This window comes from Apiospora kogelbergensis (assembly GCF_038363985.1).
Source record: "Apiospora kogelbergensis strain CBS 113332 chromosome Unknown utg000009l_segment0_segment0, whole genome shotgun sequence".
In the NCBI taxonomy this organism is placed as follows: domain Eukaryota; kingdom Fungi; phylum Ascomycota; class Sordariomycetes; order Amphisphaeriales; family Apiosporaceae; genus Apiospora; species Apiospora kogelbergensis.
Window position 1 is genome coordinate 509,288 of NW_027117426.1, and position 26,373 is coordinate 535,660.

The following is a 26,373-nucleotide window of genomic DNA, read 5'->3' on the forward strand; positions in this document are numbered from 1 at the left end:
CGTCTGCCCCCATCCAACTCGCAGGCTGGCTGCCAATCAAAATGTACGCCTCTACTCGCCTGTTGATCCTTAATGCCCTCTCTTTGGGCTGTGTCTCGGGCTCTCCTCTGTTGGGATCCCTCCTCAACCCACTCACAGGGTCCTTGGAGACGCTCACCAGCGGCTTGGTGGAGGCCACAATCGGTGAGCTCAAGGGAACTTTGGGTGATCAAGAATCCTTCGACTACGTCGTAGTAGGAGGCGGAACCGGCGGCAACACCATCGCTTATCGCCTGGCCGAAGCCGGATTCTCCGTCGCCGTCGTCGAGCGCGGCCTGTCTTACGAAGTCGGAAAGCCCATTGTTGGCCCGGCACCTCTCGGTGACATCATCGGCGTCGGCAGCAATCCTATCGACTCCATCCCGACCGTCGACTATGGCCTGGTTACGGAGCCGCAAGCAGGAGGCGACGGTCGCCAAATCCACTACACCCAGGGCAAATGTCTCGGTGGCTCATCTGCCCTCAACTTCCTCATTTACCACAGGCCTGACAAGGGATCGATGAAAACCTGGGCCGACGCGGTAGGCGATGAAAGCTATGAGTTCGACGCTCTGCTACCCTACTTTGAGAAGAGCATTACCTTTACACCCCCCAACAACAAAGTCCGCCCGGCCAATGCCACGCCCGTCTACCACGAATCCGACTTTGTCCCCGCGGACAAGGACAACGCGCCGCTGCAAGTCTCTTACGCCAACTGGTCGCCTTCTTGGTCGAGTTGGGCTGCCAAGGGATTTGAAGCGCTTGGATTCAAGGTCACCAGTGCATTCAATCAGGGTACCCTTTCGGGATACCACTACTCTCAGGTTACCATCAAACCTAAGGACCAGGTTCGCTCCACGTCTGCTGACTTCATCTACCACGCCAAGGACAAGGGCACCAAGGGCAAATTAACCGTCTACTTGGCTACTCGCGGAAAGAAGATCCTCTTTGACGACAACAACAAGGCTACCGGAGTTGAGGTGGGCATAGATTTGCTGCCCTCCTACGTTCTCAAGGCCAAGAAGGAGGTGATCGTCTCAGCCGGTTCCATCCACTCCCCGCAGCTGCTCATGCTGTCAGGTATCGGACCGGCCGCCCACCTTGCTCAACATGGTATCAAGGTTATTGCCGACCGTCCTGGCGTCGGCCAAAACTTCACGGATCATGTTCTCTTCGGACCCTCGTACGAGGTCAAGATCGATACCCTGAACAAGGTGATCGGAGACCCCGTCGTACTTGCAGCTGCTATTGCCGAGTACGCCTTGACGCAAACTGGCCCTCTGACATCTAATGTAGCTGAGTTCCTTTCGTGGGAGCGAGTGCCCGCATCGGCCAACTTGTCCCAAGCCACGCGAGATGCGCTGAACAGCAAAGCGCCCAGTTGGCCGCACATTGAGTACTTCTCTGCCGCCGGGTTCATTGGCCCCTTCAACATCCCGTTCCTGGACCAGCCCAAGGACGGTAAGATGTACAGCTCCGTCCTCGGTGCCCTTGTCGCGCCTTTCTCTCGTGGCAATGTCTCACTGTCCAGCTCGAGCCCCTACTCCGTGCCCAAGGTCAACCCCAACTGGATGACGGACAAGGCCGACCAGGAGCTCGCCATCGCCATCTACCGCCGCCTCCGCGTCCTGTACGAGACCGAGCCAATCAAGTCGGTCCGCGCCAACACGGCCGAGTACTGGCCGGGCCTGGACAAGGTGCAGACGGATGAGCAGATCCTCGCCCACGTGCACAAGACGCTTATGGCCGTCTACCACGCCTCGTGCACGAACCGCATGGGCCGGCGCGACGACCCGACGGCCGTCGTGGACAGCCTGGCCCGCGTCATCGGTGTGAGCGGTGTGCGTGTCGTCGACGCTAGCGCCTTTGCGCTTCTGCCGCCCGGTCACCCGCAGAGTGTCGTGTACGCTCTCGCCGAGAAGATTGCCGACGCCATCATTAAGGGGTTGGAGTAAAACACTTACCTATTTTAATCATTGATTTTTTTACTTTTATATAATAGAACCCGAGCCAATCATTCACTGTCAGCCTTCAGCCATCATTAGCGTATTTCTTTGTTCCCATCTTGTCCCATCATACCATCCAGCGCAAACAGAATGTCCTTTGTTCGCATCCACACGCCAATCGCTTGCGAAATTCCGATACGATTGACTTAGTCACGCCAAATTTCCATGCTGGTTCCTCCTCAACGGTGGTTGTCGAGATCCACTTGTCCACGAAGCAGTGTACTAACCCGCATAAACTCCATCATGGCCGACCCTTGGTTGATGACATCGCAACAAACATACGAAAATAATCGAAGGGAGGATAACTGGAGATTTAACCAATACCGTACCACAGGTCGTCTCCCGCGATTCGATGATAGGAATCAAGTTTTCGCAAATGCTTTTGGGACGCCGTTCCAAAGAGCTCCGGGTACGCAGGCGCCTACTTTGGGGGCCATTAGCCAGGTTGCTCCCAACCAAGTTCGAGGCCGATTCGCCGCGAGACCGCCTGCCCAACCCCCTAATGCCGCGGATCAAGCAAACCAAAACGCTCTGTTATTAACCACAAAGAGTTACTTCCAGAGACCTCCACGTTACCGCTTCCGACGAAGTCTTGGCCAAGGAGGGCAGGGAACAGCATACAAAGTGACCTACCGATCACCCAACAACAACGATTTGGAAATAGACTTTGCCTTAAAAGTCAGCAATAAAATAAGCGGAATCGATGAGAAGCTCCGAGCCGAAGCACGGATGATGGAGGTAGGTTGACGACCTTTAAGGGGGCGCCCCACCCTGGAGCTCTGATGACTGACCTCTGGCCAGAAAGTCCACCGCGCTGCGCATTGTGTCCAGATAATCCATTCATCGGGACCGAAACCGGATATCGATATGCTGGATGAGGATGACTCGAGCGACGGAGAAGACAGCAGCGGCGATGAGAGTGTCGACGAGCCTCCAATTCGTCCACCAAGAGCCGACCGTGATTTGGAGGAGAGAATGAACAAACGTCTGGAGCACACAGCCCGAATAAATCAAATCAGGGAGAACAGAGCCGAGTGGAGGGCGCGTTTAAAGAATTATCGCCAAGCTACGGGGGACGCGAATGCGATACTTCCCGAGGACACGCGCGATTTCATCTTCATGGAGTACCTGCCCCTGGGGGATCTGCAGCATGTGCTCTATAGGGTCGTTGATGGCAGTACTACTGTAGTCGCAGGCTCGAACGATAGAACCGTCGAGACAATACCGAACGAGATACTTTGGTCCTTCTGGCTGTGCTGTAAGTACCACACAGGCTTAGGCGGCTCTCCAACACTTTACCTGGGAAGCCACTGATGCTCCCCCCTCCCCACTCCCCATCTCTATTACTACACCGCGTGCGCATGCCACTGAATAACCCGGGGTCGGAAACCAACAGTGATCCGCGCATGCACTGGCATGGCCTATCCTCCGCGTAAATTCCATCCGATGAGGAACAGTCCAGCGAACCCACGACAGTGGAGGCTTGACCGGACAACGTGGGACTTCGATCCCACCCGGGCAGTCTTAGAAAGATTTCCGCCTGAAAGAAAGAGGTGGAGGAAGAAACGGATGGTCCACTACGACATTGACCCGCAAAACAGTGAGTGCTTTGCCTTCTGGGGAAACAGGCGTCTATCTTCCCCTATCTCTTTTCGTATTCTGTGTACGTATGTCATGGCGACGCTAATGAGTTTATGCAGTCCTCATAGGGCCAGCCATGCATGATTACGATGAGAAAGATGATCCCGATGATGGAATCGGCCAAGGGGGCAGTGGAGTTGGCCCGATGCCAACAAAGATCGATATCAAGATGGAGGACATGTTAACTCGCCCCGACAGTCAAGTCGAAGCCGAACATGACGTGATCCCTATGCTGAAGGTGAGGCCCGGCACTTGCCAGCTTGCGGATGTTTTTCATTCTATGGTCATTTCTGACAACGACCGATCTATCTAGCTTGCCGACTTTGGACTTTCCAAGGTGATCAAGAGCAACAAACGCAAGTAAGTAGGACCTGGCCGCAGCTGCCCACGCACAACGACGCATCGATACACGACACGCGTATGGATGTTACAATATGTAATGTGTTTCAGGGGCTGACAGAGTTGTTCGATCAGCGGGTACTACGCCGATGAGCGAGATGGTGGAAAGCCAGGGTATCTTACACCAGTAGGTTACGCCCATGAAACAACACAGAGGCAATGAAAGGGTTTACTGACACAGCCATGTCTGTCCACAGGAGCAATTTACACCTGACTGGGATTACATCCCATTGGACCGAGACGGCGATGACATCGTCAACGAGCCGGTGGCGGGCAACTTTGACGATCACTCCAACGTGTTTCAATGTGCCTTGGTAAGTCCTTACTATTTCAAGGCCGATGAGGAGGAGGGACCTGATTATTAGAATTTTACATGACTAACTACTTTTGTTCTTGTTTTTCAGGTCATGTGGCAGCTCATCACCCTCTGCATCCCGCCCCGGCCGCCGAGGCTGGTCACGGAGCGTCTGCCCCCCAACCGGTTCGAGCAGTCGTACGGCGTCCTGCTCTTCGACCCCAAGTACCGAGACGTGGACCGCGAGCTGCGGACGACCATCTTCCGCTGCCTGAAGCACGTCCCGAGCGAGCGCCCCACGCTCGAGACCCTCCAGGCACAGGCGTTGCGGGCCGTGGCGAGGCGCAATAGGGATGCTACCCCGGGGGAGGTTCGGGGCTGGGTGCAGGAATATATCTACGACGCGTAGGGGGTTCAGTGTATCAAATGCGGTGGGGTTATGCAATTGTAATAGTTTATATGAGGAAGCAGACTTGTCCTGCGGATGATAGAAAGTATAGTAACATTTACTGGTATCATTGTACCATGTACATGTTGTTTCCTTCTTCTCACACGTCACGTATCTTTCTAGTGTCTAAGCCCCATCTTCATATCCCTCTTCTTCTTAGCGCACTTGGCCCCCTTGGTCTCGAGCACCGCGATGCTCAAGTCGGGCAAGCTGAAGGTGAACTTGCCCTCGGTGTCCGAGACGACCTTTGTCTTGGCCGTCTTGACGACGTTGACCCCCGTGAAGGGGTCGTTGAAGCCGTAGGGGTCCTCGGGCCCGCTCAGCACCGTCAGCTCGGCCTCGGTGCCGGGCTTGAGGCCCTCGAACACGACGGACACGGGCACCTCGTCCGTCGTGGCGTTGAAGACGGCGCCCTTGAACAGGTAGCTGCCCTTCTCCTCGTTCTTGCCGGTGACGTAGTACAGCGGGTTGAAGTCGGCCGACGCGGGAAGGGTGTGCGTCATCAGGTGGCCCGCGAACAGCTCCCACAGGTACCAGCTCGTCGACAGCGTCGTCTTGGCCGGGTCCGCGGCGAACTGGATCATGACGGCGGACCATTGCCAGCGGTCGAGGCTGCGAATGATGGGGGCCTATGGTTTGGTTGTCACGTTAGCGGACCAATTCGCAAAGCCTGGGGGTCACAACAGGTAGTAGAACTTACATAAGCTGCGCCGATGATCCTGTCCGCGTTCCGCTCGTAGCCAATCATGGACACGGCCTCGCCGATGGTGCCGCTCCACCAGGGGTACTCGAGCAGCCCCGCGTCCCAGCCCTTGCCGCCGTTGGGATGGACGGCGGCGGCCTCGCCGATGATGTGGGGGATGGTGACGTTGTCGAAGAGGTCGAACTGGTCGACGAGGCTGTCGGGGGTGCCGTAGATGTGGTAGTCGCCGGCGCCCGGGGCCGGGATCTCGTAACCGTCGAAGACGGACCCGGACGAGATGACGGTGATGTGCGGGTGTGCCTTGTTGATGGCCTCGAGGAACATGGGGAACCGGTATTCCTTAAAGCTCGCCCACCCGGCCTCCTTGCCCGCCAGCCAGTCCTCGTTGCCCACCTCCACGTACTGCAGCTTGAACGGCGCCGGGTGGCCCAGCGAGGCGCGCACGGCGCCCCATTTCGTCGACGCCGCGCCGCTGACGAACTCGATCTGGTTCAGGGCGTCTTCGACGAAGGGGACGAGTTCTTCCTTGGAGAGGATGTCGCCGTCGAGGGAGAGGCCGTTGTAGACGCCGAGGACTGTGACGGGGATATCGAGTCAGCATGGGGATCGTAAGTCTTCCAGCCCAGTAGCAAGACATGAGCTAGAGGGGATTGATTGCTAAAGACTCCACTCACCAATCTCGAGTTCCATATCCTCCGCAAGCTCCAGGTACTCCATCAACCCAAGACCGTTGCTCTGCTGGTAGTTCCAGACGCCCGAGAAACCGGGACGGTCCTTGAGGGGGCCGAGAGTGTTCTTCCAGTCCCACCAGGAGTTGCGGTTGTTGCCCTCGAGCATGTTGCCGCCGGGGATGCGGAGCAGGGTCGGGTGGAAGCCCTTGATGGCCTCGGCGAGGTCGATGCGCAGGCCGTTCTTGCGGCCCTTGTACGTCGGCGGGAAGAGGCTGATCAGGTTGAAGTCCAGCGAGCCGTCTTTCGCACCCTATTGCAACATCACCATCAATCAGTAAGCCACCTATGGGTATATAAAGCCAACATATGGGGGGTGCGAGGAAAGCTTACAGCAGCATCAAAAGTCAGCGAGAACGTGTTGTTGGAGTTCGGCGCGTTCTTGGTGGGCGTCAACTTGAACTCGTGCTCGACCCACTCGGAGGGCGACGTCTTGGCCTTGATCTCGGTGCTGCCAAAGACCTCGCCGGTCAGGTTGGACTGCAGCGACGCCGTGAAGCTGCCCTCGTAGGCGCCCTTCACCCAGAACGAGCCGGCGTAGGGCTGGACTTTCACGTCCATGCCCCAGTAGCCGTCGTTGGAGAAGCCGACCTGGTGGCCGCTGCTGCCGTTGGAGGACGAGCCCGCGGCGACGTGCATCGAGGTCTTCAGGACCTTGGACAGAGGCTCGGCGAGGTCTTTCAGGGACAGGGCGGCGCCGTTGACCGACGTCCACCCCTCCAGGGTCGAGTTGAACTTGTTACTCGACTGGAAGGCGCGGTTGCGGATCAGTTCGGCGTACAGACCGCCATCGCCGGAGTTGTTGATGTCCTAAGGTTAAGGCAGTATTAGCCAGCATTCCGGGATCGAGTTGGGCGCATAAGAAACGCATTGGTTCTTACCTCGTGCAGGAAACCATATTGATGAGGGCTGGTAGCGTTACCACCAGTGGCCTTGACAGAGATGTCGATGGCAGAGGCCAGAGGAAGGGCTGCCGCAGTGGCCAGAGCAGCCAGACTGACGCGAACCATGCTGTCGACTCAGGATCCCAAGGGGGTATATCGAGGGAGAAGGATAGAGAGCACAACACGGGGCGACGGTGAGTCGGTGTCTCGTTCTGGAAAGGAACTTCCATCCCCGGGGGGGCGGTCAGCTCACCCTATATACCCCCCGGGCACGTAATACGACATGATGGAAGACGACAAGACGCATGCGGAGAAGATTGGGGATCGCGGAAAATTTGGAGAAGATGCAGCAAAAAGACGCAGACACATGAATGCCATGACCCGGCCAAGGGGACCAGCTGTCGGTTGAGATCATTCCGGCTAAAGTCGCCAGCCTTGGAAAGAGGGCGTTGACTCGGTAGGGGGCGCGTACTGCAAGCCCGGCCCCGTTCTTTTTTCTTCTTCGTAGGCGCTCCTATAGGAAGTGACTGCGTGCTGTGGGGAGATGGGGGAAAGCGAACCCGGGAAGACGGGTTCAGAGAGTTGGTCACTGGGCCACCCAGCCCCGGATTGCGAGCAACTTCGGGACACCCAAGGTGCTTGGGGCCGACTGCGACGGTGTGGGCGCGCTAGAGACCATCACGGGATAGCTCTGCTCGCAAACGGGCAGCTTCTCCGCAGAACCTCGCAGAAACTCGCATGCGCGGTCGTGGAGGCGTGGAGGCGGGTACCCCTGACTGCGGGGGAGCAACCTTGGCGTGCGGGGAGCGGTCCGTCTTGGCTCTTGGATATTCATCCATCTTTCTTTCCCAGCTTGTTAGTCGGTTGCCCGTCGCTCGTCCGTCACTGGCCAATTGCACTGGGCAGCTGGGGGCGTCTGAGATGATGGAAGTACATTGCAGCAGCGTGCGTATAATTGGCGTTGCGGTTGTGGGAGAGCTGACGGATCTGCCACGCCCGGATATTGCTCGATTGCCCGTCGCTCGTCGCTGGCCAATCGCAAGGAGGACATCTGCTGAGAAAGGCTAGCCGTCGGCAGTGAAGTCGTGGAAAAGGTTCCCGAGATTAGCCATTCATGCCCAGTCGCGCGACTTGTTGCGAGTCACCGCCAAATCTTGGAATTGCGATGTGCGCTCAAATTAACATTAAATACTACTATTAGTCATTATATGTGCAGGATCCCTTCAAAGGAATTGTAATAATCGTCATGGGTATCTCTTTATAGCCCCCTCGAGTCCAGCCCGGGAACGGTCGTTTGCTTCCTTAGCATTTTCCGGTTGATGTGTTTCTTTCGTTGGTCCAGTCGTATTGTAGCATTTCTTTTTCATTCTCTCATCCTGGCAGAGCCGGACGGGTTATCAAACCCGCTCGCCTTGGCCGTTTCTTCTTCCTCGGCCGCGCTGATGATGATCAACGGAGGTTCGGACAGGCGCTGCTTGTTCGCGTCGGTCGCTTTGTCTTCGGTCGCGGAATCCTCCTCTCCCTCGGATCGGTCGTCCTTCTTGATGTTGTACACGACGTAGCGGAACCCGCTGCGGAGCAGACACCACAGCCAGAAGAGGTTGAGCGACTGCAGGAACGAGAGGAGCACCAGCACGATGACGTTAGAGATCCAGCACTTGTACTGCTCCGCGTGCCAGTCGAGCTCGTAGGGTCCGACGGTCTTGAACTCGGTGAGGATCGAAATCAGGATGCGGATGTTGAGGTAGTGTCGCATGTAGATCCAGACGCCGACGTTGGTGGCAAAGAATGGCCCCACGATTGCGCTATCGATATAATGAAGCGACTTGGACACCTGGATGTGTCGCATGAGGTCAGTTATGTTGTTACGCGCCGATATGGTAAGAACAGTGAGAAGCGACTTACAGCGAGAAAGAAGTCACTGATATCATGGGTAATGTAGACAGCGATACCCGCGTAGGTAAAGTGGTAACGGTAGCTCAGAGAAATCAAAGACAGTGTGACGATCTGGAAAACATTAGCAAACCTGCACGTTGAATCGAGTATTGAAAGACACCAGGCAGGCTTACATGATGTCCGACCAACTCCTTGAAGTCCTTGCGCCTCTTCTCGAGGCCCAGGAGCATGACCAGGGCCTGTTGCGCCCAGTACGCCGCCTCAAACAGGTAGTAGAACTTGAAGGCCGCCTCGTGGGTGCGGTTCGGATACGTCTCGTACATGGCACGGGTGTTGAAGTACCACACGGGCGTCTGGCGCATGACGTAGAGGCCGAAGGGGCCCATGGCGCCGAAGTAGAGGGCCGTGTACATCTGCTCCATGAAGCGCAGCTGCTTGGCGCGCGACGCGATGCCGCAGAAGCGCGAGCGCGACAGCGGGCGCAGCACCTCTTGCATGACGAACTCGCGCGTGAAGGTCAGGACGACAGTGTAGAAGGCCACGAAGGCGACGTCCCAGAGGCCCTTGCCGTACTGCGTCGGCGCCCGCGCATCGCCGTGGGCCACCGTTTTCGGGTACGAGAGGAAGATAAAGTGGTGGATGAGGTTGGACTCGGTGGGGTTGATGGCGTACAGGGCGGCGATGCCGGCGAGCATCATGAGGGGCAGCGCCCAGGTGTGCTTCCTGATGAACCGGTGGCCCGTCTTGGCTAGGTGCAGCCGCTTGCTGCTTTTCGACGACGCTTTGCGCTGCCGGCCCTGCCGAAATGTCTTGATGACCAAGCCATCTTGAAGGCCGCCGGACGAATTAGAGAAATCCATTTTCTCCCCACAAGAACGAATGAAAGGTGGTGGTGGTGGTTTTGTCTGCAGTTGTGGGTGCTTGCTCTGCTGCTGCAAGGTGATGTTACAGCGTGCGTTAGTGATGTGATGATGCTTGCTTGGTGGACTTTTGGTGCACCTAGCGAACGAAGGCTTGTTTTGTTATGTCCCCCGATGATCGAGAAGGGAGGGAAAGTGTCGAGGCACGTTTCTTGGTGTTGGCTGATTCTCAATCGTCTGGCGATAGCACGATAACCCAGCCAAAACAGGAAAGAAACATGCCAACCGGTCAGGAAAATTGGCCTGTCTCTCCTAATCTCGCTGGGTGAGGTGGGATGTTTGTGGGCGGTTTAAGATGAAATGAGCCGGGATGCGCGGGCGGCCGAAATCAGTTCTGCCGCTGCTTTGGGTTACACGACACCGGCTTATCAATCGAGACGCGCATTGTGATTTGGCCGTGCCGCATTTGCACAAAGCTGATCCGAAATTGGCTTTCGTATTGTCAGTGATGCAGGAACCGTATGCGGATTGACTTCGGATCGGCATCGTGCTCGAGTTTGGGTTCATGTACGCTGCAATTGTGCCACGGCAGGATGGGCGACAGTGAGACATCTTCCCGAAGGTAATGCAAGCGCACGTGGCTATCCGAGAAAAAGAGGAATTCAGATTGGAAAGGGTTTCACCTGCACTACATTTGGTTTGCCGGTCGGAAATGTGCTACGGACTTCATAGTTGCACTGAGCCGCTGGAAGCTGACATTGCATGGTACGTTGAACCATATTTCACATATATTCCATTCGCATCTTCTTGCTCGTATTTGGGTTTTGTCTTCTGGTCATCCATGCATTTAGATGAATAAATATCTCGTAAGTGGATTTGCACGTTTACCAGACAGCGTCAATGGACGGGCCGTCCGAGACTTTACCATTCCCGGTAGCGCCGCCAGAGAGCCGAGTGAGAATGTCAAGATCTATGCGGCAACCTTGTACACCAATTTCTCCGCGCTCACCTTGCCCTGCGCATGCAACTCGAAGCCCTTGGGGATATCCTCGAGCCCGCCGATCTCCTTCGGCTTGTTCGGCTTGACGCGCCCGGACTCCAGGTACCCGGGCAGCAGCGCGAGGTACTTCTCCCAGAAGGCCTTGTCCGCGGGCGTCTCGCCGCCGTGGTTGTCGAAGTCGCCGTAGCGCAGCGGCCGCCCGAAGACGGTGTATGCGATGGTGGACTCGACGCGGACCCTGTTCTGGAGCTCCTCGGGCAGCTCGGCCGTCTTGCGCGGCAGGATGCACATGACGTGTCCGCCCTTGGTGGGCGACAGGCACCGCGCGACGGCGGGCGTCGTCTCCTTCTCCGAGATGCAGTCGAAGGCGTGCTCGAGCCCGTCGTGCGAAACCTTCCGCACCTGCTCGACCCAGTCGGCGTCGTTGTAGTCGACGACGGCGTCGGCGCCGAGCCCCCGCAGGAAGGCGTGGTTGCGCCTCGACGCCGTGGCGATGACGAAGAGCCCCGCCATCTTGGCGAGCTGGACGGCGTAGACGCCGACGGACGAGGTGCCGCCGTTGATCAGGACGGGGAACGGCGACGTCGCGGGCTTGCTGGGCTCGGGCAGCCCCAGGCGCTGGAAGAGCGCCTGCACCGCCGTCGCGAAGGCCAGCGGCACCACGGCCGCGTCCGCGAACGACACGGCGTCCGGGATCGCGTACACCAGCGTGCCGTCGACGACGGCGTACTCGGCGAAGGCGCCGCGCGTCGGGTTCGCGGCGCACCCGTGCACCCAGCCCGCGACCCGCTGGCCCTCGCGCCACGACGAGCCGTTGCTCGCCGCCACGACGCCGGCGAAGTCGCAGCCGACGGTGCGGCCGGGCTTGGCCGCGGCCGCCGATTTCCAGTCCGTCGGGTTCTGGGCGGCGTAGTGGACCTTAATCAGGATCTCGCCCTCGCCTGGCGTGGGGACGGGGATCTCTTGGACGGCGACCTTGCCGCCCTCTACCGTCATGAGAGCTTTCATGTTCGCCATTGTATAAGTGGAGGAGTGGAGTCGTAGGCTGGAGTTTGAGTTGACAGAGGAGGGGTTGTGGTAAGTCTTTTGATATTCCTGGGAGGGACTCTAGAGCGAGACTTGGAGGCCAATGTCTTTATAGCGTCACGAATGAGGCATCGACAGAAAGTATTATGTCTGAGTCTACCTCTTTTAAGTCCGGAGGGATTACAAATATGCATATGCTTAGTCTTTGGTGACGATTATATGCCACGATGACACATGAATTGGCTAGCACATGAATAAAGAAGGGGCCATGTGGGGCCGGCAAAACGATAGCCCTGGCATCTTGCTTTATCGCATCGCAGCAAGTAGCAGAAGGAGATCGAAGAAGTGGTATCTAGGGAATAGATAGTAATAAAGTACTACTCTAAAAGAGAAAGGTGATACAGGAGAACAGCACTCGCGTGCTTATGTAAGGGAAACATTACCATTGCACACCGGCTCGAGTAAGGGGTAAATAAGCCCCTAGCGTCGATGCGACATGGTTGTGTGATCGGGAAAATAGGTCAGAGGGTTCGTCCAAGGAGTTGGGGCTGCAGCATGCGATTGGTCTCGAGTTTGGTTTGTAAGAAGCTAGATTTGTAATCCGTATTGTGTTGTGAGATCTTAGGAGAAGCCCGTATCGGCATGGATACGGCATTGTGTTACCCAATTGGCATAAGTCCTCCCCTATGGGGGTCAGCAGGTGTCGCCAAAGGTAATTCACCTCCGCCTGACGGTCACCGGCATCCCTTCGTTGGGGTGCGCCGTAATCATCTCCTTCAGCTGGATCTGAAACCCCTTCTCGCCCTGGAAACTAGCCGAAGCCTCCGAGTAGGCCGGCGCGATGTCGAACTCGCGCACCGTCAACGCCAGCACGAGCCGGATCTCCAAGCTGGCCAGCTCCTGCCCGATGCAGTTGCGCGGCCCCAGCTCCCAGGGGCGGAACGCGTTCTTCGGGGGCAGCAGCGGGTCGGCCTCGTCGCGGGTGGTGAAGCGCTCGGGCCGGAATGCGAGGGGCTCCGGCCAGACGTTGGGGTTGACGTGCGACGCCTTGGTGCAGGCGAACAGCACGAAGCCGTCGGTGGGGTACCGCACGCCCGTGTCGGGCGCCAGCAGGCTAAACCCGCGCGCCCCCGCCCGCACCGTGCCCACCACCGGCCACAGCCGCAGCGTCTCCTTCACCACGCCCAGCGTGTACGGCAGTCGGTTCAGAAGCGCCGGGTCCGCCGCGATGCGCGCCGGCGCCTCCGCGCAGTCCGCGCCCAGCACGGCGTCGAGCTCCGCCCGCAGACTCGCGAGCGCCGCTGAGTTCCGCGCGAGCTCGTAGTAGGCGTAGGCGATCGTCGTGGCCGTCGTGTCGTGCCCCGCGAACATGAACATCTTGATGTGGTTGACCACGCCGTTCAGGAACGCCGGGGGGATGTTCCCGCGTGCGGAAACGTCCACTTCCGTGACGTACGACTTGAGCGCTAGCGCTAGGATCGTCTTGGGCCCTTCTATCTTCTCGTAGTTTCGGACGGTCTCTTGAATGTAAGGCATCATCTCGTTGTAAAATATCCTGTTGTAGATCCAATGTCGAATAGGAATGAGCGGGTTGAGCATCTTTTGGAGATCGTTGTTAAAGTAAAGCATGGCAACCTGCTTGACCATGGTATCGATGAATTTGACTGTGCTCATATGTCAGCATGACTGAGGAGTTGTTGCTATGTACCCAAGGAGTTTTAGACAAAGATAAGGTCGTCCTAAGCTGACTTACCTGACTTCTTCTGGGCCTCTGTACGTGCACCCCTGAGTTTCAAGTCAGTCAAGATCATGTGCAGCCGTTAACGTTCAATACTCACAGAACCGCTCGGCAGATGATGTCGACTGTCAGATCGGTCGTGTAGGTTTCCATCTTGACAGTTTCTCCATTATCGGCGACTTTGCCCAACCGTTCACGAAACACGAGCACCTCCTCTACGAAGGCAGGCACAAGAGACAGCAAGTTTTTCAGCGAGAATCCGGGGTTGAAGATGGACCTGGCCGTCTTCCACTCCTGGCCCTCAAGCGTGGCCAGGTCCGCAGCCCCGGTGAATGGCTTCATCTCTTGTTTCATGTTGTCATGCTTCGGTTGGCTCTGATCTTGCGTGAATTGCGCCATCATGTCGGGACGGAACACGGCGAGCAATGGTGGAGACATGGGCCAGACATCCATGTACAGAGCGCCGGCATCCATTATCTCGGGGTATTCACGCGAAAGCAGCAATGGCATCATCTGGCCATGCAGCGCCGGGGGGCGTTTTCAGCTTGATGGCGAGCTTCGTGATGACGATCAAGTGGCCGAACAAGAACGAGTGAGGCATGAGAAACTGGATTCATCGTGAGTATGATAGTGCAGCCAGTTCGTCGCAGGCATAGCGGTGTTTCCCTGGCGAAGAGAGATGTAGCTTCCACTTACGACTCCAGGTTCCCTCCCCGCCTTGCGAACCGTCGTCCGCACTTGATACAGGCGATAGAAAAACCGGGCGAGGCCCAGAAGTGCGAGGTAGCCCACAGCCTTGATCGCAAAAGCATAGTAGGCCTGATAACCTCGTGACCCTGCGTCTTCTGCCATGGCGACGGCTAGATTCTCGCAAGTTGTTTTCGATAGGAATGGAGGGTGCGAGAGCGACAGCTATTATCCATACATTGACGTGACACAGCTTCTGGGGTGCAAAGTAACGTTAAACTGGTGTGCGGAACTGCATATGTTCAATTGACCCTCGCAGAGTGTCGCCGTCATGAATGCTTTTTCGGGATTTTCGCCCAGATCTGCATAAAGCGCACATAGCTACGCAAAGGCGCACTACAAGCCATGGCAGTCTCCAATGATCACACATTACTGGAAGGAGGCACCCAGACACGCCGCCAGCGACGGGTGTGGGGAGGGGGGTTGCAGAGCCAAGTGGAGGTCATTGTGCCCAGGATGAGTATATCCTCTTTGGTTGATGGCGGTGATTGGTAGCCGTACTTGGATGAGTAGGCTAGACCACACGTTAGGTGACAGCCAGCCAGAAAACCAAACCTCTCTAATTCTTCGGCGGGCAGCTGCGGGATCGACTCTCCGCACGTTCCCGAGGCGTTGGTGATGCGCCCGATGGCGTACACGACTGGTGGCGCCTGTTACGTTGCGAATACAGAGTAGACCATGCGCTCATGTCAGAACCCGTGTCGCCCATTGAAAGATAGAGTGCTCTGCATTGGGCCTTGGAGAGGGGTTTATGCAGATTATGGGGGATATATATAACCAGTATATACATCTGACCTAGGCCTGGCGCCTGGCTTGGAGATCATCGTGGCCCACAAAGCTCAGGTATTGAGATCGCGCCTTGTGGAGGAGTTAAGGTTCTCAGCTGGTTCCGATTTGGGATTGACGGGTGACGGCTACAGTAGCGGGTACAGCAGCCTAAAGGCTTCAGGGCTAGAAATCAAATGGTTTTCTTTTCTTTCTTCGTTTTCAAAGACGTATCGCTACCAGTTGCGTGCAGCATATCTGTCATGAAAAACATGATTGAGCATTTCGCAATTTCGGTAAATGTAGCAGCATTGCGACGCCTACAACCCACATCCAACAGGGGGTTCAGGATCTAGACCTGAAGATAGGCAGACCAAGGAATAGGGGTGCAGGCCATTTCTCCATGAAAAGTTGAGGTTCCCAGGTTTTGAGGTCCTGCCATGTCGGCATTCGTCAGTTTAGTGGTCCGATAGGCTGTGCAGCCAAGCCTTCTGGCCAAGCATCCCACTTTGTGACTTGGGAGGTGGACTCTTCGCAATCGATGGTCAGGAACCCTTAATGTCTGCTATCGATTTAGATATGCGCATTATTTTGGTGTCTGACCCAAGGCCGGCATCTCAAGGTGTTAGCATGCAGACTTAAGGTTAGCGGTCCTGCGTAATTCCTAGTCGTACCTGTTCATTGGCGATCGATAAATGAACACGCGCGTCGGCGGGCGCGGCGGGTAAACCGGTAGGGATGCATCTTGTATGTATGTAGGTAAGCAAGCTGCCGGGGGTCGAGGGGGAATCTCGGTTGAGTGCATGGCTCGACAACTTGAATTCATGTCCATCTCCTTTCCAACTTTTTCTCCCACCAGCTCCCGAGACGAGACATCTTGGTATACATACCATTTCGTATACCCTCATTAAGTGCCTGCTTTGCTTGTGTTGGGCTGCATTTTACTTGTCACTCGTTTTTCGCTTGTTCCAATCCAACGTCGATTGCTGCTGCCTTTATATACCATCTTGCCTTGGGATCGCCGTACCCATCCGCTCGCTAATTTTAGTACCTGCCCACCATTCGAACCACCTCACACTACACTAGTAGTGCCTTGCGACGAGCGTCATCATTTCTCTCGCATCTTCGTGCTTCTTGCTGGACTCAAGTTGCAACTTGCACTTTTCTTTTGCGAATCTTGACGAAACTACCTTGGACTTTTTGCGACTACCGACTGCTGCCCCGCCCTTGTCACTTGTCTGACCTTGAGGGCGATCATTTGCGTTTGGACCGCTTGGCAACCGACAGCGGCCACGAGAGGACAAACTCCTACCGAAACGATGGGGCTCCGGACAGAAAGCGCGACCAATATGCGAAACTTCGTCACGACTCGACTCTCCAAGTTCCGACTTCAGATCCTCGCGGGCGTCGCCGTGCTGTTCGTCGTTTACCTCCTTACGCCATACGATAGCGACGTTCGCTCGGCACTGCGATTCCAAAAAACGATAGTGGCCAACTACATCCAACACAAATATCCCAGCGATAAATGGCTCTTAGGGGCACAAAAATACCCCATTGATTCTCTGCGCGATGTAGGCGTCGTGATCAAGACCGGCTACGGCACGAGGCGGCGTGTACCCCAAATGCTCAATGCCTATTACAAAGAGGAATTCGCCGGCGACATGGTGATCGTGCAGGACTACCCCGTGGCCGACAACGAGAAGAACTATACCCTGCCGGATGGGAAGAAGGTCCCCGCCCTGGACATCATTGGATGGATGCTGGAGAAAAAGCTGTTGGCGGGTAAGGAAAACTTGGAACGCATCAGCAAGTACAAGCATCTGGCCGAAGCCATCGAGGGAGAAGAATGGTTTCTTTCCGAGGAGCTGAGCAAAGAGATCGGGTGGGAGTTGGATGCTATGAAAGTAGGTGCTACTCAGGAGTCCAAAACATGATAAGCCTAGGCTGTACTAACTTTTGCTTCTACTAGTTCATCTCTGGCCTCCAGTACGCTTGGCAGACCATGCCCAAGAAGAAGTGGTATCTGATGGTCGACGACGATACCTACGTCCTTAAGGAATCCATGAGCCTCCTGCTAGGCCACCTCAACTACGCAAAGCCGCAGTACCTCGGAAACCCTGTTGGAGACTTCAAGGGACGATTTGCTCACGGAGGCTCATCCGCCATCATCTCCGGAGCTGCCATGAAAAAGCTCTTCGAGGACTACCCTCAGGTCGCCGCCGCGGCCCATCTCGAGTCGCCCACGGCCATTTATGGCGACAAGCTCCTAAGCACTACCCTTATGAAATTGGGCATCTACCTCGACGAGGCATACAGCCGACTTTTCAACGGGGAAAACCCCCACGCGACGCGCATCTGGGGCGATCGTTTCTGCGTGCCTCTGGTCTCTTTCCACGCCTTGGGCTCGGGCAACGCCATGGAGCAGACGGGCGATACATTCAAGGCTCTGAAGGAGCCCGTCTTCTGGCGACAACTCGCCAAAATATACGGAGCCGCTGAGTGGGATACATATTTAAAGGAACCGATCCGGGTGAACATGAATTATGTTGGCCGCCTCGACGAGCATTCCACGACCATCAAGAACGTGAACACAGTCGAGGATTGCCTCCACAACTGTCAGTCTCGCGGTGGTGAGTGTCTGGCGTGGACCTGGAGTCAGTCCGTGAAGGAGTGCTACGTTGCTCCTTGGGCCGTGATCGGAGAGTTCCAAGAAGGCGTGTTTTCAGGTGTCAATGGGCCGGTGGCGACGAAACTCGCAAGCCATTGCCATTCACCGCCAGCACCTGCCAAAATACCGATCGCAACGGCGTGATGGGTTGGATAGCGATCTTGTTTCTCATTTATTTGTGCGTTTTCTTTTTGGTATATATATAAATCCGTCGATGGAGAAGCACCAAGTGGTATCTTGGTACACTCGACTATGGCTCAGGATATAGGCATGGCACGAATTGGCTAGCCTCGGACTCGCTGGGATCTCAGGGTGGAAACGGACTCATGAAGTGATGGAATGATACCCTTGGAGAGGTCTGTAATGTATTCGTCCTAATGGAGGTGTTTTGCTGGATTTAATGATCAATATACTTCATCACACACATACCTATCTCCGAATACAATTTGAAAATCTGGAAGCCACATTAAAGTTAGAGGCCCATTGTTCTTTCCATCACGGCCAGTACACCATGAAGACAAAGGAGAAGCCGCACCGAGGAGCAACACATGGCTTCAATCTCTTACCACGAGCACAAAGCCTGGGGAGATCCGCGTTGTCTGCTTCAAACTCAATTCTCTTTCACCCGCAACCAATACGTACTTATTTCTTCAAATATATTCGCATCTGCATCTATACCCGTGCACGACCTCGATTTTGCTTCAAGACGGTCAGAGAGAGCCGCAGCCGACGGACGGATATCTCGACTTTGCAGCTTATTGGGGGGACTGTGGTGTTGTTTTCCTCAAATGCACACTCCTTAGCAAACATCCTTCGCATACGGCATTGTATTCACTCACGCATCCGCTACATTCACTCGCATCGCTGAGAAATCGCTTACGTTCACTTTCCTCCGCCACGCTCACTCTCATCCGCTACGTTCATTCCTCCAGTAACGGACGAAAAACCCCCTCAAGCGCACAGAATGTCACCACCACCCAGAGGTCAACGTCCCCAACAACAGAGAGGAGGGCCGACGCCACCCAATAATCAGCAGATACCAGCGAATGCCGGATACCCTCCTCCACCTCCGACCAGACCGCGAAGCCAGCCGCCGGTGTTCGGTGACTACCAAGGCAGCGGCCCTCCCATGGCGCCGCCATCGACACCATCTCCACATCCTCCTCAGCCACCGACCCAGTCCCAGCAGAATTATCTCGCGCAGAATATGAGGAACTTGAGGGGCCTCGAAATGCCGCCGCCGCCGCCACCGCATCGTCACAGGACGCCGATACCCGGTCCGCCCCATCAACAGCAGTACCCGCCGACGGACTACATGATGCCGGCAGCGGGATTTCATCCTCCTCCCCCTCATCAACAGCACTACCCACCACCAGGCCGCATGATGCCTCCACCGGGATTCCATCCTCCCCCTCCTCCTCAACAGCAGTACCCACCACACCACATGATGCCGCCGCCGGGTTTCCATCCTCAGCCGCAGTGGCAGCAGCGACAACAGCAATATCCACAGCATTACTACCAACCAGCGAACAGCCCGCTAAACCAGCGGCCGCATTCCGCACAGTCACAACCTCCACCGCCGCCGTCCCGACCATCGAGCCAGCCACTGGGCCCGCCGGCGGTCGCCCCTCCCGGAACGATCAACCCTTCTGATCTCCAGCAGCAGATTGCTAGTGCGGTCCGCCCAGCTTCTAATCCGGTACCACACAGTCGATCGCCGGAGACGACCAGCCCATCTGATACTCAGCCGCGAGTTCGATTGCCGACGCAGAGCCCTGGGCGCACCCGGCCAGACTTGACTCCGCTACCGCAGAGGCCGCCGCAAGACCTAGATATGTCAAAAAGGCCTTTCGTCCCGCCGATCCAGGGACCGGCAGACCAGCTCCACCCAGAACCGCGACAGGAACAGAGCTTATTGAATACCCCAATGCCTCATCAGCATCCCGACGAAGCTAGGCCGCAGCAGCAGCAGCAGCAGCGGCCGCAACAGTCGCAGAAACGGCAGCAGCGAAACCGGCAACGTTATGAGCAGTGGCGGCAATCGCAACAGTACCAACAACAGCAGCTACAACAGCCACAGCAGTATCGGCAACTGCCAGACCACCGTTTCCCTACCATTCCAGGATTTGGGTTAATACCCGTAGACGAACAGGCACATCCTAATATCGACGACAACGACACCCAACAAACGAAGGAGAGATATCCCCAAGTAGGAGTCGACTACTTCATGAGTAAAGGGGACAAATACCCGCGCGACATGGACTGGGTAGAGGATCCTGGCGGCACCAGTATCATACCCAGCTTTCTGTACCCTTGCCAGCTCTGCGTGTTCCTGAAGCGCAAGACAGGCAGCGGCGGCAAGTGCCTCCCGAGCTTCGCCCCGCTGCACGAGAAGGCCGACAGGAACGTGAGTGTGGCGTGGAACGGCAACTGCATTCCCGTCCGGGCCCAGTGCACGACTTGCGTCGGCTTCGGCGAGGCGTGCGTAATGGGCGGTACGCCTGAATGCCCCGACGACCCCGCAGCCCTCGAGGCCAAGTTCATGCAGAACGACGTGATCAAGGACTTGGTGTCAAGGCCGGCAGCGACAGTGAACGAAGAGGAAGCGAAGCAATAGAACAATGGCTCCTCGGCTGCCTTGCCGAGGCCAGGCCATTGGAAGACGAGGTCGTTGGCAATCAGAAAGAAGAAATAAGATGGTATAAGAAAAGAGATCATATCTGGTAGCTGGGTTGCCTGATATTCGGATTTTGACTGGATCAAAACTAGAGCCGGTTAGGACGCTGTCGACGAGACGATGGGAGTGGGATTCGCGGTTGATATCTTCACGTGCGAGGCGGTCTAGGGTGTGACAGCGGAGATAATGGGTTCAATGTGTAGAGCCATACTCGAGCATGCGGTGCACTGCTTATTCCCCAGAATCCTTTTGATAAATAACGTCGATAGTAGCGTTGATAAGGAAAACAGAAGCCTTTGATTATACGTAGAACCCCAGTGGTCGAGCTTGTGACTTCGTTTCCGTAATTAACAGGATGTCATCGTCATCCCCTTCTAGAGCGAGTTTCCGAGGGACATGAACAGGATTCGGGATCAATGGCACGAAGCTTCCTTCTCTTCCTCTCCCAGTCCTTCCTCGTCGTCGTCGCCCGACAGGAACTTGCCCGCGGCAGCCCCGACGCCACAAGCCAGCATGACCCAGACGTTGAAGGTCATGAAGATCAGCATGTTGGTCATGCCCCAGAGGTAGCCGACGCCGTACAGGGCCGCATTGACGGCAGCGGCGCGGCGGCGCCGCGACCGGTCCGTCGCGGATAGTGAGGGTGTTGAGTGGCACGCGGGCGTTTGCTTCTCGCCAGCCACCGAAGCGGTCAGCTCCTTTTTGCGGGCTGCGGCCTTGTTCTGCCTCGCGACCGACGCGGCGTACCGCCGCCGCCACGCCGCGAAGCGCTCGTACAGGCCGACGAGCAGGGCGCACAGCAGCAGCGAGCCGGCGAGGGAGCGGGCGTCAGTCACGTGCCAGCGCTCGTGCAGGATGCAGATGTCGGTCACGTCGGCGTTGAGGTACATGTTCATGCTGCACATGCCCGAGGCGGAGGCGCCGTGGTCATGATGGTGGTGGTGGTTATGGTGCTGATGGCCACCTCCTCCCGCGGCTGGGGCTGCTGCTGCTGCTGCTTCTCCCCCCGCGTGGTGGTGTTTGTGGTGCTGGTGGTGGTCCATGGCCGGGGCGGCGTGGTGATGGCCATGATCCATGCCGCCGTGACAGTCGCCGCCCCCACCGCCGCTTTCCATAAAGTGGTGATTCATGATTCTTGTTGCTGAGTCGGGCGTTCGTTGATGGTCTAGTCAAGGATGATGCTGTTTGTTGGATATCTGATGGATGAGAGCTGACTGGGTTGACGGCGGGAAAAGCGGACACCTGTCAATCTCGGGGAGTACGGCACTAAAACAGCCCCTTGTTTCAGTGGACTTGAATGCCCTGGCGTGCATTTTCAGATGGAATCTTGTGAACCAATAACCAGCGAACTGCAAACATTTCTAATTGCTTCAGTTCCAATTCCCAAATCATGGGGTAAACCAAACAATATTTCCCTTCAATATATTTAGAGTCTCTCCAATATGTTTGTTGTTGAACCCCCAGAATGACCTCGGCGACAGTGGCCATTACCAAAAGGATTTGGCGGGGTGCATCTATTTTAACAGCCATCACGGTCCTGAACCAGCCAATTGCTGTAAGGTCATTGATCCAATGTGCACACCTTTAAAAGTGTACTGAACCGAGAAGCTAGCATATGGTATGCCAGATAAAGGAGGTGCCCCGTGCAGTGCGACCTTTACAAGTCATTAAAGAAAACCATGTCAAACCCTACATACTGAACCTGCAGTCAGCCGAAACCCCTTGTTGTGCAAAGATTCAGCAGACGCCCGGCGTGATGGGCCAAAGGTTAGGGGCACCAACTAAAATCCCATACCAGATATCTATCCTACTTACACAAATCAATCCCACGCATCGTTTCGAGATTACCTTCCTAAATGGCGCAGTCAGTATTTCATTTTCTCTCAAGTATTTCCCTTTATCCTGGGACAAAGGCTAAAGACGAATTCTATGTTGACAACCCCCCGTACAGCTAGCTGGGACAATGCAATGTTACAGCCAAACGAAAACACCCGTCATTGTATTCATACAGAATATATAGGAATTGTCGGCTTTTATCCTGTTCTCATTTCTCATGTGTTATAGAATCTAAATCTATTTGGTATTTGTTCCATGCAATTGGAAAGACTACCTGCCTAACATGTATCGCCGATCACAACCCCCTCACTCACCTCCTCTATCCCCTCCTCTCCACTCTCCAGCTCTCTCCCTTCCCCCTTATCCCCCTCCACCTGTCCTCAGCGACGCCTATGGCAGCGATGTGGAATGGATTACGACCCGTCCGAAACCAAAGTCAGCCCGCCGAGATCATCGGAATCCCGCAGGCGACAGAGACAGAGATGTAAGTAAGGCTGCCGCTTTGTCGAAGCCAGCTCCCCAGGAAGCGAAAGGAGCAACTCGAGATTCGAACAAAGGGAAAGAGAAAGAGAAAGCGGACTTGCAAGACCTCGATGTTGTAGTTCCTATCAGCGGCGAAGACGGACGGAGTGAGTCAGAGACGACTTTATGTATATATGCGAACAAGCACAGTGTCTCTAGCCGCCTTGGTCGTTGGAAATCGCTCCAGAAGCGCTTTGCAGCGCCGTTAGTGACTGACGAAAATGCTCGCCGCAGAGCCTACTTCGAAGAATATCGCAGAAGCTCCCTGGACGTTCTTCGAAAGCGCCGTCGCCTACACCTCCTGGGCGAAAAGAAGTACGCCAAGGTCCGGCTCGACAAAGAGCAGGTCGGCAGCAAGAGTCTTGCGACCTGGCGTGGCGAAGAGGAGGTACGCGAACTCCACAAGCGGCTGACGCTCGCGAGACTCGAAGCCATGAGCATTGTGGGACGTTTGAGATCTCTCCTATCCAAGTGGCGGGAGCTCGTGCTAAAGATCAGGGAGCTAGACATCCCAAGAGAGACAGAGGGCGAAGATGCGGGGCAAATGGGCTGGCAGACTGGTGAGTGCATGGGGGTATTGCTGAAGATATGGCAGGTCGTATAAATGCAGCCATCGAATCCTGGCTCGCCCACTGCTACGAGCTGGATTGCTTCCATGCCATCGTCGGGGAGAAAATCAGCCGCAAGGCCTTCGACGACGAAGTAGAGGTGCCGGACGCGATCGGGCTACCTGTCGCTCACATGCCGCGAGCTTGGGGAGCCCTCAATGATTCCGATTTTCTCATTGAAAAACTAGTGACTGCTTTGGAACCACTGGAAACTAATGCATCGTCGGTTGCGGTAAGTAAACTACGGAGCGATGGCAGAGTTGGCGAGGTAACGGTGGCTGTGAAGCAGCTCAAGCTCGTCTTTGAAGAACTTTCCTAGGTAGGCGGGTAGATGTGCCGAGTGAGATGTGATGAGACTACGTGACTCCTCGCTCGACACCACAGTGCTAAGCACAGAATGAATGCAAATACCGACAATGAAGTCTTAAAGATATGTATGACCTTCTTAAACCAAATGCGCAAAACCATGTTCCTTCAAAAACTCCCTAATAGCTTCCAAGGCCACACCCCGCCGCATCGCCGTCTGATCATCCCACGACGAATGCAGCCCGACCAGCAGGCCCGTGGTCGCAGCCAGCAAAGGGGCGCCGCTATGTCCCCAGTACGTCCAGCAGTCGTGCATCAAGGCCCCTATCTCCGAGTTATCCTGCACGTCCTGGCCCTCAGCAAGGCCGCGGAAGCGACCTGTACTCGCATGGAGAACGTCGTAGCCGGTTTTTGCGCCCGCTTCCTCCGCCTCGAGATCTTCGCTGCCCGGGTGTCCGATGCACACCATCTTGGCGCCCACCGCAATGGGACCTGTCGCGACCTTGACCGCGGGAAACCGAGAGTCCGCCGCCGACTGGCCTTGCTGGGCCTTCGCGATGCGAAGAAGCGCCAAGTCGCGGCGCTCGTCCCAAGCGATGCACCTCGCGCCGACGACCCGGCCAGAAGCGAAGATCAGCCAGTGGAGCGTGGCTGGGCCGGGCCTGTTGCCCTCTTCGTCGACGCAGCAATGCGAGCAGGTCAAGAGGAGCCCCTCGTCGGCAACGCAGACGGCAGTGCCCGCTTCCTCTTGCCCGAAGACCAGGGCGGCCTCCACTGCGGCCTGGTGCCGCACGAAGCCCGCCTGCAGCTGCAGCTGCTGCAGCTGCGGGATGGAGGCGGCGTCGTGGTGGTGGTGGTTGTGCGACAGCCAGGCCTGCTTCTTGCGCAGCAGGGCATGGTCACTCGTGCGGAGCCCCGTGTGCGCGCGAGTCAGGTCGCGTGGCAGCTGCACGATCCCTGACACTTTTCCACTCGTCTTCGGGTCCGTGCCCGGCTCGGCTGGCACAACTTGGGCTGCTGCCAATGCGGCAACTCGCGACCGGGTCAGGCGAGGGGCAGCATCTGAAGAGGAACTCATTTCGGCTCCGCCTGCGAATGGTGGTTGTCGTGTTTCTTGTCTGTGGAGTGAATGAAGCCTTGTTCCTTGACATTGGGCATAAGGCATGTCACCCCGGAGACATGTCGCCCAGCGAGGCGGGATGAGGTGGGTGGGCGCCTAAAGCAAGGGTCTCCCTAGCAGGCACCTACATAGAACATATCACACTATCACGTGCAAGCCGCCGCATGTCACCCTGATGATGCGACCAATCGCATGTAATACATGACCAGATTCCATCAACACATCTCAATTCATCTTTGGCGATAGTAAGGGATGATGGGCTTGGATTCCTTGATATGTACGTGGTTGTCCGTAGCGGTGATGAGAAGTTGAGCTTTCGACTTTGGACTGATCTTACCTTCCTCCAGCCGGATAGAAGAAGAGGCCCAAGTGCGAATAACAGCAACGATTATCCACCCTCCGAAACTGCCAGTATTCTTCAAATTGCAGATCTCCTCATGACTCGCTTATAGACTTTGAGATGGAGTGGGTTCGTGGGTTCGTGCTATTGTTGGGCTCGCCGAGTGGGCACCCATTCATTCCGCAGCGCAAACCGCAGTATTCCGGATGCACTCGTGGGAACACGGGAACGTGCGACTCATGGACGAATGAGAAGAGATGCCGTTCATCCATGCGAAGGCAGACGTTTGTCGCCCATTGAAACTGCCATCGCCGAGCTAGAATCGACACGCCGACTGCTGCGTAGTCCTGTAGTCACCCCAGCTAAGTATCTTAATCAGGCCATTTACCTGCGCTAGGCGGGCTTCTATCGGGATACTTGGTCTTCCGTTTCATCTTCTGGGCGGAGAGTGGAGGTCTTGGCGAATAAACTGGACAAATGGTGACCGCAAGAAGCTTGCTCCAACCCTATGCCAACGAAGTCCACAGGTCCCCGGTCCCCGATGCAGGGCTACTGCGCAGGCGGAAGCGGGCAGTAATGCGGGCAGGAAGCAGGGTCGCGTCCAGCAGGGCGGAAATATTCGTCCGACCTAATTTTTAGTGATGACGCTTGGGGGGTTGACAAATACCTTACGCAGTCCCCCTAAGGCACCCCGACTTTTAGGCGAGCATTGGGTTTCGAGCTCTTCTAGAACACCAAGTGCTGAGTGCATTGGGGTATGAGGATCATCACTTGCTTCCCTTGCCCTTTGCGTAATCTCCTTTTCCGATGTTGTCGTCGCCCGCGTTTTGTGTGACCAGCGAGCCACAAACCCTGGCAGTCTTCAGTGCCCAACATGGACAGCCCAAGGATGTTTTTTCGGCCGTTAACAAACAAGGATCGGCCCATCTTGGCGACCCCACGCGCAGGCGACCATCCCTCAAATCTCCATTCCCAAAACTCAAAACTCGACCCTGGATCGAAATACCGGTTTCTTACTGACCCGGCCCAACGCCATGGGCCTGCCAGGCCTGATAATGAGGTTGAAGGCCGGATATTGCGATCATCCGCTCTGCACAGAGCGGCTGGTCCAAGTTGCGAAGGTTTGCCCAGAAAGGTAGCTA

The 26,373-nt window shown here is 56.1% G+C and overlaps 12 protein-coding genes across 12 annotated transcripts; 4 read left to right on the forward strand and 8 right to left on the reverse strand.

Annotated features, from left to right (window-relative positions):
• Positions 1–41: 41 nt before the first annotated feature.
• Positions 42–1,973, forward strand: PG998_013208 (uncharacterized protein; the record flags this gene model as incomplete). The annotated part of the gene is made up of 1 exon (XM_066880024.1): positions 42–1,973. One exon carries the CDS (start codon positions 42–44, stop codon positions 1,971–1,973), a length of 1,932 nt encoding a protein of 643 aa, XP_066724163.1.
• A 294-nt stretch (positions 1,974–2,267) lies between these two features.
• On the forward strand, positions 2,268–4,768 carry PG998_013209 (kinase-like domain-containing protein; the record flags this gene model as incomplete). Its single annotated transcript, XM_066880025.1, has 6 exons — positions 2,268–2,762; positions 2,826–3,282; positions 3,725–3,903; positions 3,979–4,025; positions 4,246–4,378; positions 4,469–4,768. The coding sequence occupies 6 exons, from the start codon at positions 2,268–2,270 to the stop codon at positions 4,766–4,768; spliced, it is 1,611 nt and encodes a 536-aa protein (XP_066724164.1).
• Positions 4,769–4,926: 158 nt separating this feature from the next.
• PG998_013210 (alpha-N-arabinofuranosidase A) lies at positions 4,927–7,248 on the reverse strand (the record flags this gene model as incomplete). Its single annotated transcript, XM_066880026.1, has 5 exons — positions 4,927–5,436; positions 5,508–6,085; positions 6,185–6,491; positions 6,572–7,048; positions 7,120–7,248. 5 exons carry the CDS (start codon positions 7,246–7,248, stop codon positions 4,927–4,929), a joined length of 2,001 nt encoding a protein of 666 aa, XP_066724165.1.
• Positions 7,249–8,485: 1,237 nt separating this feature from the next.
• PG998_013211 (longevity assurance proteins LAG1/LAC1) lies at positions 8,486–9,878 on the reverse strand (the record flags this gene model as incomplete). The annotated part of the gene is made up of 3 exons (XM_066880027.1): positions 8,486–8,956; positions 9,028–9,129; positions 9,192–9,878. The coding sequence occupies 3 exons, from the start codon at positions 9,876–9,878 to the stop codon at positions 8,486–8,488; spliced, it is 1,260 nt and encodes a 419-aa protein (XP_066724166.1).
• A 970-nt stretch (positions 9,879–10,848) lies between these two features.
• Positions 10,849–11,895, reverse strand: PG998_013212 (zinc-binding dehydrogenase; the record flags this gene model as incomplete). The annotated part of the gene is made up of 1 exon (XM_066880028.1): positions 10,849–11,895. One exon carries the CDS (start codon positions 11,893–11,895, stop codon positions 10,849–10,851), a length of 1,047 nt encoding a protein of 348 aa, XP_066724167.1.
• Positions 11,896–12,621: 726 nt separating this feature from the next.
• Positions 12,622–14,116, reverse strand: PG998_013213 (cytochrome P450; the record flags this gene model as incomplete). Its single annotated transcript, XM_066880029.1, has 3 exons — positions 12,622–13,568; positions 13,658–13,689; positions 13,743–14,116. The coding sequence occupies 3 exons, from the start codon at positions 14,114–14,116 to the stop codon at positions 12,622–12,624; spliced, it is 1,353 nt and encodes a 450-aa protein (XP_066724168.1).
• A 13-nt stretch (positions 14,117–14,129) lies between these two features.
• Positions 14,130–14,494, reverse strand: PG998_013214 (cytochrome P450; the record flags this gene model as incomplete). The annotated part of the gene is made up of 2 exons (XM_066880030.1): positions 14,130–14,249; positions 14,339–14,494. 2 exons carry the CDS (start codon positions 14,492–14,494, stop codon positions 14,130–14,132), a joined length of 276 nt encoding a protein of 91 aa, XP_066724169.1.
• Positions 14,495–16,473: 1,979 nt separating this feature from the next.
• On the forward strand, positions 16,474–17,966 carry PG998_013215 (family 31 glycosyltransferase; the record flags this gene model as incomplete). Its single annotated transcript, XM_066880031.1, has 2 exons — positions 16,474–17,058; positions 17,124–17,966. 2 exons carry the CDS (start codon positions 16,474–16,476, stop codon positions 17,964–17,966), a joined length of 1,428 nt encoding a protein of 475 aa, XP_066724170.1.
• A 776-nt stretch (positions 17,967–18,742) lies between these two features.
• PG998_013216 (uncharacterized protein) lies at positions 18,743–19,417 on the reverse strand (the record flags this gene model as incomplete). The annotated part of the gene is made up of 1 exon (XM_066880032.1): positions 18,743–19,417. One exon carries the CDS (start codon positions 19,415–19,417, stop codon positions 18,743–18,745), a length of 675 nt encoding a protein of 224 aa, XP_066724171.1.
• Positions 19,418–20,912: 1,495 nt separating this feature from the next.
• On the reverse strand, positions 20,913–21,395 carry PG998_013217 (uncharacterized protein; the record flags this gene model as incomplete). The annotated part of the gene is made up of 1 exon (XM_066880033.1): positions 20,913–21,395. The coding sequence occupies one exon, from the start codon at positions 21,393–21,395 to the stop codon at positions 20,913–20,915; it is 483 nt and encodes a 160-aa protein (XP_066724172.1).
• A 1,341-nt stretch (positions 21,396–22,736) lies between these two features.
• PG998_013218 (uncharacterized protein) lies at positions 22,737–23,784 on the forward strand (the record flags this gene model as incomplete). Its single annotated transcript, XM_066880034.1, has 3 exons — positions 22,737–22,819; positions 23,092–23,417; positions 23,468–23,784. The coding sequence occupies 3 exons, from the start codon at positions 22,737–22,739 to the stop codon at positions 23,782–23,784; spliced, it is 726 nt and encodes a 241-aa protein (XP_066724173.1).
• A 126-nt stretch (positions 23,785–23,910) lies between these two features.
• Positions 23,911–24,849, reverse strand: PG998_013219 (uncharacterized protein; the record flags this gene model as incomplete). Its single annotated transcript, XM_066880035.1, has 1 exon — positions 23,911–24,849. One exon carries the CDS (start codon positions 24,847–24,849, stop codon positions 23,911–23,913), a length of 939 nt encoding a protein of 312 aa, XP_066724174.1.
• Between the last annotated feature and the right edge of the window lie 1,524 nt (positions 24,850–26,373).